General features: G+C 48.6%; 1 protein-coding gene across 1 annotated transcript; it reads left to right on the top strand.

The window, feature by feature from the left end:
• The first annotated feature begins 13,518 nt into the window (after window positions 1-13,518).
• Window positions 13,519-14,808, top strand: LOC113835615 (transmembrane protein 158-like). The gene is given in 3 exon segments (XM_027415510.2): window positions 13,519-14,593; window positions 14,595-14,620; window positions 14,622-14,808. Coding segments are annotated over 3 exon segments (858 nt in total). The 5' UTR covers window positions 13,519-13,807; the 3' UTR covers window positions 14,668-14,808.
• The last annotated feature ends 300 nt before the right edge of the window (window positions 14,809-15,108 follow it).

The raw sequence follows: 15,108 nt of genomic DNA, 5'->3' as shown, positions 1-15,108 counted from the left end.
TAATAAGATGGAGATCACAAGACTGAAGTTGGACCCCGCTTACATTCAGTCCGGTCTTGAGGGGGTATACCTCAAAGATTAGGATCTTTAGGGTAACAGAGCTGGCATCCCAGATCTGCCACGTCAGAGAAATTGCACTCTGAAATGCTTTGGAATGTGCACGTACCTGATGGGGAAGTTCTTCTGTATGTTTCTCTTAGCTGATGAACAAAACACTGACCGGCCAGTAGTAGCCAGGCAGGGAGTGTAAGCGGGGCTGTGGGACAAGAATTCTGGAGAGAGGATGCCGAGAAAGGTCACAAGGGAGATGCCATGTAGCAGCCAAACGGAGTAACATGCTGGAGCGTTAGAGGCAAGCCACAGCCTCGTGGCAATACATAGATTAATAGTTATGGGTTAATAATTAAGAGAGAGCTAGCCAGTAAGAAGCCTGAGTCATCATCCAAACAGTTCATAATTAATATAAGCCTCTGTGTGTTTATTTGGGACTAAACAGCGGCAGGACCAGGTGGGACAGAAACTTCTGTCATCAAAATTCAGGGTTAGGGTGAGAGTTAGGGTTGGGAAAGCCTGACAAACACATACAGAGCACAGCATCCGATACAAAGCTTCAGTGGAGTGATGTCTTTTGTGGCTGCAATTTAGTAGTCAGCCCCTTTATGACATAGTCATGTGTTACCTTCCTTGCTGTCAGATTTTTAACAAAAAGTGTCTGCCCCACCCCAATGCCAGCCACATGGGCACCTAATCAGTGGTTATATCACCTCGTTAACTTTCATTAAATGAACTCTGTGGTGTAGGAAATCGATTTATTCTTGCCAAAGCAGGTGTGCGCCAGGGATTGGAAGACCTAATTAGATCCGATTCCTCATGAAAGTGAAGCCTGCACATTTTGTGTTTCCTTTTAAGCTGTTGGGCCTCCTCTCTGATGCATGCATGGGTTGTTTGCATGCCCTAATTAGAAGTCTAATCAACACCTACCCTTCTGTCCTCAAGTTCCTTTAAACTGGACCCTCTGCCCAATCAGACTTTCACACCTGTCTTAGCAATTGTGGGAGACACACTTTGAAGTGTCTTCTCAAAACCCCCAGTTAATGACCTAGTAATTATTGTGGCCCAGTGTGAAGTGCTCAGCTAGCTGTCAGCCAAGAGGATCCCAAGATACCTGGAAGAGGTACACAGAAGAGAAAGGGGAAAAACCAAGGGTACCCAGACCAGCCTGGCAGGGCTCAATGGCAGCCCCCTCTGACCTGAGAAAAAGCCCTGCCTGAGGGTAGTTCAGTCACTAGGAGACCCTGATGACAGAAAATGCCTCTGTGAACTCCTGACATCTGTCTGACTAGCTTCTGGGAACACTGCATTGATCATCCTCATGCTGTCACCCACATCAAAGGAAAATGATGATGGCAAAGCCCTAAGTCCTGTTTCACACAGCCAACGGCCTTGTCCTTGGGCCCCTCCCAGGTGGTCCTCTCCCTATATCCCCTTATTGGTGTCGAGAAGAAATGTTTCAGTCCAGTGGTTCTCAAAGTGTGGTCCCCAGACTGGGAGCACTAGCATCTTGGGGAGTCATCCAAGAACTGTCAAAAGAGGGGGTGTGTCAGCATCCATGCATTCCTGGGTCCTCCAAAGAATTCTGGCGCTCTTTGGGTCTAAGAAGGTATCTCAGTGGAGATGGGAGCTTCTCGAAGGACACACTGTAGCAGCAAAGCCCAGAACTCACACCCTAGTACGGAGGAAGAGTCTGGATGCTTCGGGAAGTAGATATGACTGAGAACAGAATTGCTGCTCTGGGTATTGATGAGGATAGGAGTGACTGAAAGACTTGGAGATTCCTTCAGCAAATGAAACAGGAAAATGAAGACAGTGAGGCTGGGAGCATCCATGAAGACAAAGGAGTGACACCCAAACTACAGGCACCCGAGGCCACATGGACGGCCATGGGTCAGATCGTAGATTTTCAATGGAATTACTGCCATATGGTCTCCTCCAATGTGACCTGTCTTAAGAAGGTGACATCTGTCAGTAAAGATTGTCTGATCACCTATGTTCTGTGGTTCTGTGCTCTATGCTTCTCACGTATAGACATGGTGGTTTCCTGTGTGGTCAGGCTAAATACTGGCCATGCCATTACAGTGGCTGTACACCATTCCAGGTCATGAGCATGCCAATACACATGCATTGATCTTCTCTTATTGGTGAACATTTAATTTGTTTCGGGCATATATGGGAAGCATCTTGGAACTAAGCCTGTTTCTTTATTCATTAGTAGGATCTTGAGGCACAGACTCACAAAAACTGAGGGATCTGGGTTCAAATGCTAAATACCACAGAGAACAGGGATTTCACCTGAGCTTGCAAAGGCTAAGGGAGTATCACTGGGAGAATTTATGAAGATTATTTTTCTTGATGTTAGAGTTATAGGATGTGAAGAGTAGAGTCAGGCAACCTCTGAGAGTGTGAACAGAGAAAGTAGACTGGCTTCTCCATCAAGATTGAAGCATTAGAAGTAGAATCTTTTTGAATGGTAACCACTGGGTCAAAAGATAGTTACTTAACATCACAGAGGCCCAATTATCTGCTAGACACAAAGGTGTTTACCTGATGTCTCTGATTATGATTCGGGGGGCACAGATTCCAGTAGAAACCAGAGTGTAGTCTATTGGGGGAGGCAGAGAGTCTTCTGAAGGGTAAAAGGAGGACTAGAGAGAGGCTCGGTAGCTAATAGAGTTTGCTGCTCTTCCAGAGGACCCGAGTTCAGTTCCCACATACATGTCAGACAGCTCACAAACACCTGTAAATCTAACCCAGGAGCTCTGACTCCCTCTTCTGGTCTCTACAAATAAATATGCATGTGGTACACATGCAAAGAGAGACACATACGTATAATTAAGAACAAAAAATAAAATCCTTTTTAAGGGGGCAAAAGGAGGAAGTTTCACTGAGTAACATGGATTATGTCACAAAAATTATGGTTGGGGCTGAAGACATTGCTCAGTGGGAGAACAAAAGCCTGGCAAACAAACGGCTCTGGGCTCCATCCTTTCCACCACAGACAAAAGCGTTCAGGTTGGAGGGTAAATTTACTTCTGTAACTCATATTCCTTCTTAGTGATTTTTTGTTTTTTTGTTGGCCTGTGACATGTTCACTGAGTGGGTACCACAACATAAGATAGAGTAAGCCACAAACACATCACTAATGTGCAGGTTCTATCACATTTGCTCTTACTTCTAAGACATCTAAGATTAATTCGAGCGAGCTTAAGTGAAACTGAATTCCAAAGCCCACAGTGTAGCCACAGCTTGGGTGGCCAGGTCTCAGCTGCACTAGAGCTAGAGTTTCAAATGATGATGCCGGGTTTTTCTCCGTCTCTCCCGTTGTTTGCTGTCAGTCATCTTCCCTCTCGCTGCACACAGGGTCTCTGTGGAGAGACAGTAAGACAAGGGTGGGGCTACACTAAGACTTCTCACCTCTGGTTGGTTGGCATGGGGAGCTAGGCTTGTCCTCAAGGCAAATCACTGAGACTCTAGGACTGAGGCGCCATGATTGGCTAGGCTTAGTTCACATGCTGGAACGGTGTGGACTGGTGAGCAGAATGTATTTAAGAAAGAGCAGTGTTTGGGCCTGAAGAAAAGTGCAGAAGGAATACAGAGCTGATGAAACCACAGACCCATGTCTGCACTGCCTGTGTTTCTTTATACTCTTGAAGCCATCCCTCAACCTGTCACAACAGTTACAGCTTCAGATCCTTTTATTTTTTTTTTATTTTTGCATTTCTTTCCTAGCTTTGAGGAATAACTGATACAGTCATCCAGAACCCTTCATAGTCTGTACATAGAAGGCCTGTTGCTGGAGTTGTCCTGCCAGGTCTAGCAACCCTTCTCAGCACCAAATAAACACACAGACACTATATTAATTTATAAACTGTTGGCCAATGACTAGGGATTCTTATTGACTAGCTCTGTCTTAATTATTAACCCATTTCTATAAATCTATGTATTTCCACATGGTCTTGGCTTACTGGAGAATGCCCGGACCTGTTACTCCTTTGGCAGATACATGGATTCTCCTGGAGGTCTCTCTCTGCCTACCTTTCCCAGAATTCTCATTTCCTTGTCCCGCCTATCTTCCTGCCTCTATTGGCCAAACAGTGTTTTATTCATCAACCAATAAGCGAAACATATATACAGAAGGACATCTCCCATCAAAAGCCTTTCCTGACAGAGTCTTCACTGTTCAGCACAGTGATGGTCCCCACTTGGACAAGAGGCTCTGAGGTCTTGCCCATATCCATGGACATTTTTGGAACTTGAGATCTGACCAGTCTGAGTGTCATTCTCACAACTGTGTCCCCAGGTCCTCAGCACAGGAAGGAGGAAGGCTTAATTGCATCAGAAGGGAAGTTTGCTTAGCATGTTTCAGCCCGTGTAATCCATTCTTGAAAATCAAGTTACAAGTGTGGTCTGGGCAGTCATCAAGCTCATCACTTTCCTATTCTCCTAAATGAATTAGAAAGGCCCTTTACTTTCACTTTACAACAGGACTCATTTTTCAATAGCAGCTGTAAAAGCACAGAACAGGACTAGAGTTAAAGAGGCCCCTGGCTGACATCCATTTGATCAGGAGACCAGGTCCAACCAGATTGTCATCTTCAGCAAGGCCACTCCACCCTGGGCCTCAGTTTCCACATATATAAAATATAAAATTGGGGCTTCCAATCTCATGACTGCTGGATCCAGGTTTGCTTGACTGGCAGAGATAGCGCCACATGGACAGGAGGCCAACTTCTTAGAGCTGTCCCTCTCTATTATCCATGTGGGATAGTGGTCTCAATGGGTAGCCCAGGCTAGCCTTGAAGATGGGTAGCCCGGGCTAGCCTTGAACTTGTGATCCACCGCCTCAAGCTTCCCCAGTACTCAGGTACAGTTACACAGACCCACAGTTTTCTTCAGGTGAAAATACAGCAGCATAAGGACAGACAATGAGCTGCAGGCCCATGTCCCATGAAGGAGTACTTTCTGGAAGCAGAGCGAGCAGTTAACCACACTCACCAAATACCCTGGCCTCTGAACTGATGGTGCTATGGGAAGATTTCATTCAGTTCTCATCATAGAGCAGCCATCAAGCCCATTTCAGAAGAAAACTGAGACATAGAAAGGCAAAATACTGACGCAAGTCAGGTTTGCCAGGTTTCAGAGATCATGACAATAGTCACAATTCTTTCAATTCCCCAAATCTGGGGACTATAGCAGAAAAAGAGACTGGGGACACTAAAAAGTGACCTCAACACAAAGGTCAAGCCAGGCAGGAACCTGCATGAATGAGCATGTCCCAGCAAACCATACTTCCCTGAAATCATGTGGGTGCCGCTGGCTCCAGAGTGCAGACTGTGGTCAGAAGGCATGCAAGGCCATAAAAACTGTTACAAATTCCCAGCTACCCAAATGGGCTTTTTTTCTCCCCCATCTCCTTCCTCTCCACCCCTATAAATGGGATGCCAATTATTCCATTTGTGGGAGAAGTGGTGCTTCTCAGAAGCAGCATGAAGCAGATGTTTATGACGCTTGTTAGTGGCAGAGGGGAACATTCCGTTGCTTTGGCTTTGACAGCCAGTTCCGTCTCCCAGGTGTGCCAAGTTGAAAACCTCCAAATTCACAGCCATCAGTGCTAAATGGCATTTAGGTTCACTGTGAGGTGGATACAAGAGCCACAAAATGTGACTTGTTTTAAGCAGCACACAAACTTAGAGAAACACATATTGCTAATTACAAAATTGTCTTTAAAAACAGATTCTCTCTGATTCATCTGATAGACATTTTTTTCTTTTTTCTTTTTCTTTTTCTTTTTTTTTGGAGGCTGTCCTGGAACTAGCTCTTATAGACCAGGCTGGTCTCGAACTCACAGAGTCCTCCTGCCTCTGCCTCCTGAGTGCTGGGATTAAAGGCATGAGCCACCACTGCCCAGCGACATTAATTCTTAAAAAAAAAAAAAAAAAAAAAAAAGTGTTTATCAGCAAATGCCTCACAGAAACATCTCTGCTGTCTATGGGGGTGGTGGTTCACAATATGGTTTTCTTTTTCTTCAATACCTCTAAGTAATGTTAAAGTCATCATTTACAAATTCATCAGAGGCTCATGGGAAAGCCCTTAGGCATGGAGGAAGCTCCAGCCTGGTTTGGTGGTAAGCTAAGCAGTCCTAGCAAGTGGCAGAGGTGGACAGGTGAGAAGCAGCACCACTTCCCCCACAGACTACTTTATATTTCGATTGTGTTCTCGGGGGTGGGGGAGGTAATCTTTCCTGGAAATACCCTTAAAGACCCACCTAGAAGTGAGTCTCTTAGTTGATTCCAGATACAGTCAAGTCCACAATCAAGATTAAACATCACAGACATGCTAAAAGCACGTACCAGAAAAAAAAAAAAAAAAACTCACACCTCATTCCTAGAAAGAAGAAAGAGCCAGAAGCCCACCAGTCCCTTTAAGGGCACATCCCCAATGACTTAAGGGCCTCTCCTAGGCATCAGCTCTCGGAGATCCCACCATTTCACCTGGAAGATAAGCCTCTAGCACACAGGACTTTGGGGGACACTAACCCAAAACACAGCCGTGATCCTGGAAACAGTGAGGGCAGAGCTCGGGTCTCTGTGGAGAACTGAGCTGTCAGAGTGCAGACCATCCTGCTAGCAGTAAAGCCATAACCCAGAGCTTTATCTATCATGATGTCTCAGACTGTGAAAACATCCTTAAGTGTTTCAGTGTTGGTGGAATTCATGAATAGAGACCAAGTACACAGTAGATAGCTGAAAGGTTGAAGAGCTGCCAGTGGCCCTGTCCAGGAAAATGGGGTAATGACTCTACCCCACAGGTTGTTAGTGCTGGTGAGTGCCACATAGTAGGACTGCATTTTAAGAACAATGTTAAGACAAATTTTACATCTTGGCTCTATCACTACGTTGCTATTCAACACACAAAGTCCTCTCGGCTTACTTCATTTGCGACCTCTTCTTCATGTACCATGGTAAGGACACACTTAAAGTTCTTTTTTTCTTCTTCTTCTTTTGGTTTTTCAAGACAGGGTTTCTCTGCGTAGCTTTGGAGCCTGTCCTGGCACTCACTCTGTGGACCAGGCTGGCCTTGAACTCACAGAGATCCGCCTGACTCTGCCTCCCGAGTGCTGGGATTAAAGGCGAGCGCCACCAACGCCCCCACACACTTGAAGTTCTTAACCCAGTAATGGGCACACTGTGTTGGTTAGAGGACAGATTTTGTCTGGTGTAGGCAATGCCACCATGTCTAGCCCAAGCATGTGTTCCTCTGCCCTTCAAGCCCCTTCCCATAAGTGCCAACCATCCCCCTCCTGGCTGTCTTGTAGGCACTCTTTACCTCCAGATCAGCAGGAGCTTCAGAAAGTCCTTGCTAGAATCTTTTTTTAAAGATTTTGTTTTTTATTTATTATGTATACAACATTCTGCTTCCATGTATACCTGCACACCAGAAGAGGGCACCAGATCTCATAACGGATGGTTGTGAGCCACCATGTAGTTGCTGGGAATTGAACTCAGGTCCTCTGGAAGAGCAGTCAGTGCTCTTAACCTCTGAGCCATCTCTCCAGCCCACCTTACTAGAATCTTAGTAGATGCCCAACATGGAAAAGAAAATACAAGCAGTGGCTCTGCCCACTACAGGGTAGAATATCTATCTGTACATGGCCATGTAATATGCCAAGACAGAAATTAGTTGAAGTACCCACTTAAACTGACAACAGTAGCTTTGCCCCAGAAACCTATGATTAATTACCAAATGAACTGTGCAGGCTGTAACTGCTGCCAGAATTCTTCAGAGGCCAATGACCCAGAGACTACAGTCATCAGGATAAACGTGCCCACAAACCCTTGGAAAACTGGCTGAGACCCCAGGGGACACTAGGCTAAACAGAAATCAGTATAAAAAACTACCATAGTTTAGCCCGCCAAACCCCAGTGGCTCCCAGACAGGCCTGTTTCCACGGCCTGCTGATGCCCAACTCACTATCAGGTTCCAATACTAGACCTGGGTTATGGTATGAGAATGGAATTTCTTAGGAAGTGAGTCGGTCACGCAAAGCCATCTTTTCCTCTTTTCCTCATCTCCCTCCCCCTTCTTTCCTTTTTTTGTTTTTTTTGGGGGGGGGAGGGGCAGGGTTGTTTTTGTTTTTGTTTTTCGAGACAGGATTTCTCTGTGTAGCTTTGAAGCCTGTCATGGCACTCGCTCTGTAGACCAGGCTGGTCTCCAACTCACAGAGATCCACCTGCCTCTGCCTCCCGAGTGCTGAGATTAAAGGCGTGCGCCGCCAACGTCAGGCCTTCTTTCCTTTTTGAGGCATGGTTTTTCTAAGTAGCTCTGGCTGTCCTTGAATTCACTCTGTAGACCACCAGGCTGCCCTGGAACTCAGAGATCAACCTGCCTCTGCCTCCTGAATGCTGGGGTTAAAGGAATGTGCCCCCACACCTGGCTAAGAAAGACATGAATTTTGCAATTTTCTTTTTTTTAGTCATGGGATTTGAACCCAGTTCCTCATTCGTGTGAGACCAGTGCTCTACCACTAAAGCCACATTTCCCATCCTTTTCCTCGTAGGCCCTAGTTTCTACCCTCTTCGTTGCTCTATCCAATTTTCCTCTGTTATTTTTTAGTTCCTTAGTGGTACTTGCTTGTTTCCCTGTCTGTATATGGCAATCATATGCCAATCCCACCCGGAATGAAGAGAACTGAGGCATGACTGCACCTGCAGTGGTCTGAAGTGAATGCAAGGGATTGAAATAACCCACATCATTTTTTTTTTCAAAGCTATTGCTTCAATAGTCAGCAGGAGAAAAAAACATTAGCTAATACTAGAGAGGGACATAGGAAATTGTGGCACATTTTTACTAATTACTGTCTTTGAAGTACTCAGTTGTTTTGTAACATTACATTCTGTACATAATTGCCCATCCCTGTTTGATTGACGAAGCACACACCTCTTCTAGGATTTGAGATAATTGGGCGGCGGGCAGGGAGGGGGGGTCTCACTAGCATTGTTTTTTGAGACAGGGTTTCACTGTGTAGCCCTTGCTGTCCTGGAACTCACTCTGTAGTCAGGCTGTCCTCGAACTCACCAGTCTCCTGAGTGCTGGGATTAAAGGCATGTGCCATCACCACCTGGTGGTCTCATTAGCGTTTTTGTTTATTTTTTTTTCCTTCTCTCATATAGTAATTACATCCTGGTCACAATTTTCCCTCCCTCCCTTCCCCAGCCTCCTTAGTTTTTATTCCTTCAATCTGATAAAGAAAATCAAGGCTGTTCCAATCCTCTCCACTCCCTAAGCTGTTGCCCATATTCTGACTCTGACTTGACCCAGGCTGTTGAATTCACTCATTCTGGTTTTTTGGCTCACATGGGTATGGGGTTAATACCTCTATGTGCGTGAGTGTGCCTTGTATGGTTAACATTAGGTGTCTTCCTTTACCACTCTCCTTTTATTTCAAAATGGGGTCTCTTACTGAACCTGGTGCCCACTGATTTAGACTGGATACCCAGCAAGACCCCAGGATGTTCCTGGTGCTAGGGTTACAGATGTTCACCTTTGTGCCCAGCTTTATATGGGTGCTAGGGATCTGAATTCAGGTCCTCGTGGTTGCACAGCAAGCACTTTATCCAATGAGCCATCTACAGTGTGCCTTTCCCAGTTCTGTTGAACAAAGCCAGGTCCTGCTTGGGAGAAGGGACATTTGCATGAAAGGAGAGACACAAAGCAAACACAGAAAGCATGCTATGGACAGCTGACAGTGAGGAGGGAGGAAGTGGTGTGGCGTGGAAATGGGAATGTGGCTGTGGAGACAGGTACCTGCTGTAGTGCAAAGCCAGAAAAGAGCTCTGAGGAGAGGACAGTGGAGTGGAGATAAACAGGAAGTGAGGATGCAACAGAGGCAAATTTCGGTAAAACAGAGGAAACAGCTTGGGTAAAGACCTGAAGCAAGAGTGCACTCCAGGTATTCCTATGACAGCAAGGAAGCCTGCGTACCTGCAATGGCAAAGTGACAGAAGTGGTAAAAGGTGGCCAGGAACCCATGAACAGCCTATACTAGGGCCAAGTTCTTACCCAGTAGACAGGTCCACTCAGGGTCTGGGCCCTGGGCACTCTACACTCCGGTTTATATCCCATTTCCCTAAAGAGAGCACACACATGGTGATGGCTAAGAAAGGTGCCTCATGGTGGCACTCACCTGTACATCCCAGCACCTGGGGAACAGAGGCAAAACCTGCTTTCTCCTGGTGACACAGGTATCACACCATGGTGCTGGTTGTGAACTGAGTGCTATAACTAAAGCAAATGACCCTCAAGAATGCTACACTAATAGTTAATTAGAGCTGCTAAACAGGCAAACTTGTCAGGCAACAAGTATTAATAGAGCCTCTGCCCCGTTGGAGCAGATAAGACAGAAAAGTAACTTATCTCCTGTTCTCAAAGCCCTGTTGTCCAAAAAGATTGCCATCTTTTCGTTCACCTAGAGACTGGAAGTCATATGATGCTCTGAGTGGAAATCACACTTCTGGCTGGGCAGGATCCCAGTCTTCAGCAGGTTCTGAGAGTGTGGTCTGGATGACGGAATGAAGGGCTATGCTCCCAACAACTTGACTGTGGCTGCTTGACTCTCCAAAAAGATCTTGTCTCTTTGCTATGGTTGGTTGGTTGGTTGGTTGGCTGGCTGGCTGGCTGGCTGGTTGGCTGGCTGGCTGGCTGGATTTTGAGACAGAATCTCAGGTAGTCCAGGCTAGACTTGAACCATGTCAATCTGGCTTTGAACTCCTGATCCTACCTCAAATTACTGAGTGCTGTTACAGTTATATGCCATCACATCCATCTACAAATACCTTAGCAGCTACACATGAATCTACTGATATTTTAAGTATTGTCTATGGCCTCATGACCCCATAGTCAGTGCCCCATTGGTGGCCACCCAGGCTGCAGCCTGGCAGGGCTTCCGGTCCTGTGGCCCCAACTCTGCTGCTGCTATGATATGTATATTTAAATTAGGTCTTTATCATTTATCAATAAGACTCAGGAGTCAAAGGCTGGGGTGAGAACCTGCTAGCTCAGAGAGGTTGAGACGCAACTAGCTGACCTTGAGTTTTGGCCAGAGACACTGCAAGAGACACATCTCTTCCCTCAACCCAGAACTAAAAGGAAGTGCCAAACTCAAGTCTCCACCCTTTCCTACCTATGAATCTTCTCTACCTAAATTGCTGGCTTCTCTATGGCCAATTCTGGTCAGCTAGTCACTGACTCCACACTCTGATTCAAGGTTTAGATTTATTGTCAAATCTAAAGAGTGCAATCCATCACAACATCCCACAACAGGGTGTAGTGGCATCTCACCTTGCCAGTGAACTTGTAGTAGTGGCCACGCCCTTTTGGGCATGATTTCAGGTGCGGACATGACCCCTTTAAGGTAGAGCAGCAGCAAGCATGCTTGCTTGGGTCGAGGTGAGACTGCATCTGTGTAAGTTGTTCCCCCAATAAAACACCTATTTATCATTATCTTGGGTCTGGTGAACTCATATAAACTTCGCCTTTAAACAGGGAGCCCTATGCTTAAACAGCATACTCCTATCTCAAGTCCCAGAAGATGTCACCTGCTGTCATGGATGCAGGCCTAGCTCAAGACTCACTGCTTGATGACTAGACCTCTTTCAGCCCTAGGGATCACCTAACATCCATGTTTTGAGACACACATCAGCCACATGGCTCATATTCAAACAGTTCTGCCACACCAGGCTGCATATTTTGTTCCTGATATGCAAGACTAAAAGGAGAAGTCATTTTAAATAAGAACGTGAAACTGAACATTGCCCCATCTGATAACACAAAGTATAAAAAAACCGAAAAATGGAGGTATGCCCTGTCCTTAAGGGAAGTCAACCTTCTCCATACTCCAGTCATACTAGGTTAGATTGACAGGAACTGTATAACCAACTAGACAGTGCTAAGAAGGCAAGGCAAATGCTGGCCTGCAAGCACCCATTACCACAGTCCCATACTTGGTGGGTACCAGCACCTCACTGTCAGACAGGGAACTAAGACCTAATGACTCGGTATTTTGGGGACCTCTATTATGAGATTCTCCCTCCCTCTCCCCACCTCCTCATTCCAATCTTATTCTTTGTTAGAAATAATTTAGAAGCTATGTGTAGTGGTGCACACCTTTAGTCCCAGCACTCAGGAGGCAGAGGCAGTTGGTCTATGTAGTGAGTTCCAGGACAACCAGAGCTACATAGTGAGACTGCCTCAAAAAAAGGAAGGAAGGAAGGAAGGAAGGAAGGAAGGAAGATAAAACAATCTAGAGAAATGTATTCAGCATCCTGTACCCAGCAATGACTGTTGTCTTCTCCTTTGCAGATTCTTGGGGAAGCTTAGCTGGTTTAGAGGGAGAACCACTCTTTGATTCATGAATGGCTTCAAACCATTTGGGAGTCGGTTGACACTGGTTTCCAAGTGTGAGGCCAAAATACAAGGAAAGACCAGATTTTCTGTTTTGTTTAGGCAGTGCTGGGGATCGAACCCAGGCTTCAGATTTGTAAGGATACCAGGCAAGCAAGCACTCTACCAACTGAGCTTCATCGTCTCCCCAAAAATCGTCTGTTGTAGTTCTTTAAAGACTATGTAGCCCAGGCTGTCCTCCAACTCATAATTCTCCTCCTCACCATCTCAATACTGGGATTTTGCTTGTTTGTCTGAGCAAGTTCCCATGTAGCCCAGGCTAGCCTCTCCAAGAACCTTGAACTCCAGATCATCCTACTCTGCTTCCCAAGCGCTGGGATTACAGACTGGCACCATCACACCCAGCACTCTGATGGGCTTTTTAATATAAATTGCAACTTTATGGGTTACTCTTGACAGCTCCCTCACCACAACATAGTCCCAGAAGACAGTAACATTCATGGGCTCTTAACTTACAAATTATGGTGTCTGTGTGCTCACTAGACTAAAGGTGTCCTGTAAGACGCATCACCTATGAGTAGGACTCTCAGCAGGGAACCTCAAGCATCCAACCTTCTGGAGTTTACATTCCCATAGCTCCACCCAACACCAAGACTCCCCAGAGTTCTCGGATTTTTTTTTTTTTAAGAGTTCTCTTCCTGTAAGAATACCAAATGCTGGAGACACAATAAAGCCAGCCAGAATCCAGATCTGAGTCTTTCTCAAGTCAGCAGAAAGGTACAAGAAGCTAGTAACGTAGAATTATGTTTCTGGCTCATGGGGTAACCTAGGGACATTCTCCCCTCTCGGTTTCTCGTATGCAGTAATGGGGTACTGATGAGCCCTAAGGGGAGTCCTCGCAGGCTCGCCTCGGCATGACAAAGCGACCGTCTTGGGCTCCCTGACGCGTTCTCGGCTTCCCGCCCCCGGGGCTCCCCTCGCTCCGCCCCCACGCACCGCTTCGTTCCGCAGGTCCCCAGTTCCCGCCCCTGCGTGTGGAGCCCCGCCCTCCCCAAGTCCTCGCACCGGGCGAGCCGGGGGCGGGGCGCTCGGAAGGCGGAGCCGAGCAGGGGAATCCTCTCCCGGTTCGCCGTGGACCCGCAGAGCCACCCGGCGGTCCAAGTGCCCCTGCTCGGGGGGCGGCAGAACCTCGACGGGCCGAGCCTGCAGAGGCTCCCGTAGCCCGTGAGCCGGAGTCGCCTAAACACGCTGGCGGCGACCGGCCTCGGCCCCGCGGTTCCCTCGCCGGACAGTCGCCCGCGCGCCATGCAACCGCCGCCCGCCCCGCGCGCGTAGGCGCCCGCCACAGGCCATGCTGCCGCTGCTCGCCGCGCTGCTGGCCGCCGCCTGCCCGCTGCCGACGGCGCACGGCGGGGCCACGGGTGCGCCCGGCCTTCCCGGGGCGCCCCCAAACGCCTCGGCCAATGCATCCTTCGCCGGGGAATCCGCCGCCCCGCGCCTGCTGGCCTCGGCAACACCCGCGCCCCCGGAGCGCACGGGCCCAGAGGAGGTTCCGGCAGCGCCCTGCAACATCAGCGTGCAACGGCAGATGCTGAGCTCGCTGCTCGTGCGCTGGGGCCGCCCGCGGGGCTTGCAGTGCGACCTGCTGCTCTTCTCTACCAACGCGCACGGCCGCGCCTTCTTCGCCGCCGCCTTCCACCGCGTCGGGCCGCCGCTGCTCATCGAGCATCTGGGGCTGGCGGCCGGCGGCGCGCAGCAGGACCTGCGCTTGTGCGTGGGCTGCGGCTGGGTGCGTGGCCGCCTGCGGGCTCCAGCCGGGGCTCCCACAGCGCTGCCTGCCTACCCCGCGGCTGAACCCGGGCCGCTGTGGCTGCAGGGCGAGCCTCGTCACTTCTGCTGCCTGGACTTCAGCCTGGAGGAGCTGCAGGGCGAGCCGGGCTGGCGGCTGAACCGCAAGCCCATCGAGTCAACGCTGGTGGCCTGCTTCATGACCCTGGTCATCGTGGTGTGGAGCGTGGCCGCCCTCATCTGGCCGGTGCCCATCATTGCCGGCTTCCTGCCCAACGGCATGGAGCAGCGCCGGACCACCGCCGGCGCCCCCGCGGCCGCTCCCGCCGCCGTACCGGCAGGGACCACGCGCCGCCGCCGCCGCCGCTGCTGCCGCCCGCCGCCGCCGCCGCGGCCGTCACCTCGGGGGTGGCTCCCAAGTGACCCCCGCTGCCCTGCGTCCGTGCTGTGTACGTGCTCGCACGCGCCTTCCTCGCGGGAGATGCGGCAGGTGCGCTTCGTGCTGTCCTTAGTGTCCGTCCATTTCCCGGGAGGGGACCGTGGAGAGGCCCCAGCGAGGTGGGAAAGCGAGGTTTGTGCTGCGCTTCTGGCTTGGAAAAGCAGGGGCAAGCTCTCAGACTGAAGGGTGGGATCCATGCGTGGCTCGAGGACACAAGGGAAACGGGCTCTTTCCCCTGCGGTACCCCCTCCCTGCGCCCACATGCCCTTTATTCATGGCAGAAAGTGACCTGATCCTGTGTATTTGTTTTATATATTTAATAACTGTTTTAAATGAAAGTTTTAGTAAAAAAAAAAATCAAAACAAAAAGATTCAACTGCTATCGCCGTAGTAACATGAGCTCTTTGTATCTGAACATAATTGTA

This window comes from Cricetulus griseus, chromosome 4, assembly GCF_003668045.3.
Source record: "Cricetulus griseus strain 17A/GY chromosome 4, alternate assembly CriGri-PICRH-1.0, whole genome shotgun sequence".
NCBI classification, from domain to species: Eukaryota; Metazoa; Chordata; class Mammalia; order Rodentia; family Cricetidae; genus Cricetulus; species Cricetulus griseus.
Note: the sequence above shows the minus strand (reverse complement) of the source record. Positions and strands in the feature narration are given on the sequence as shown.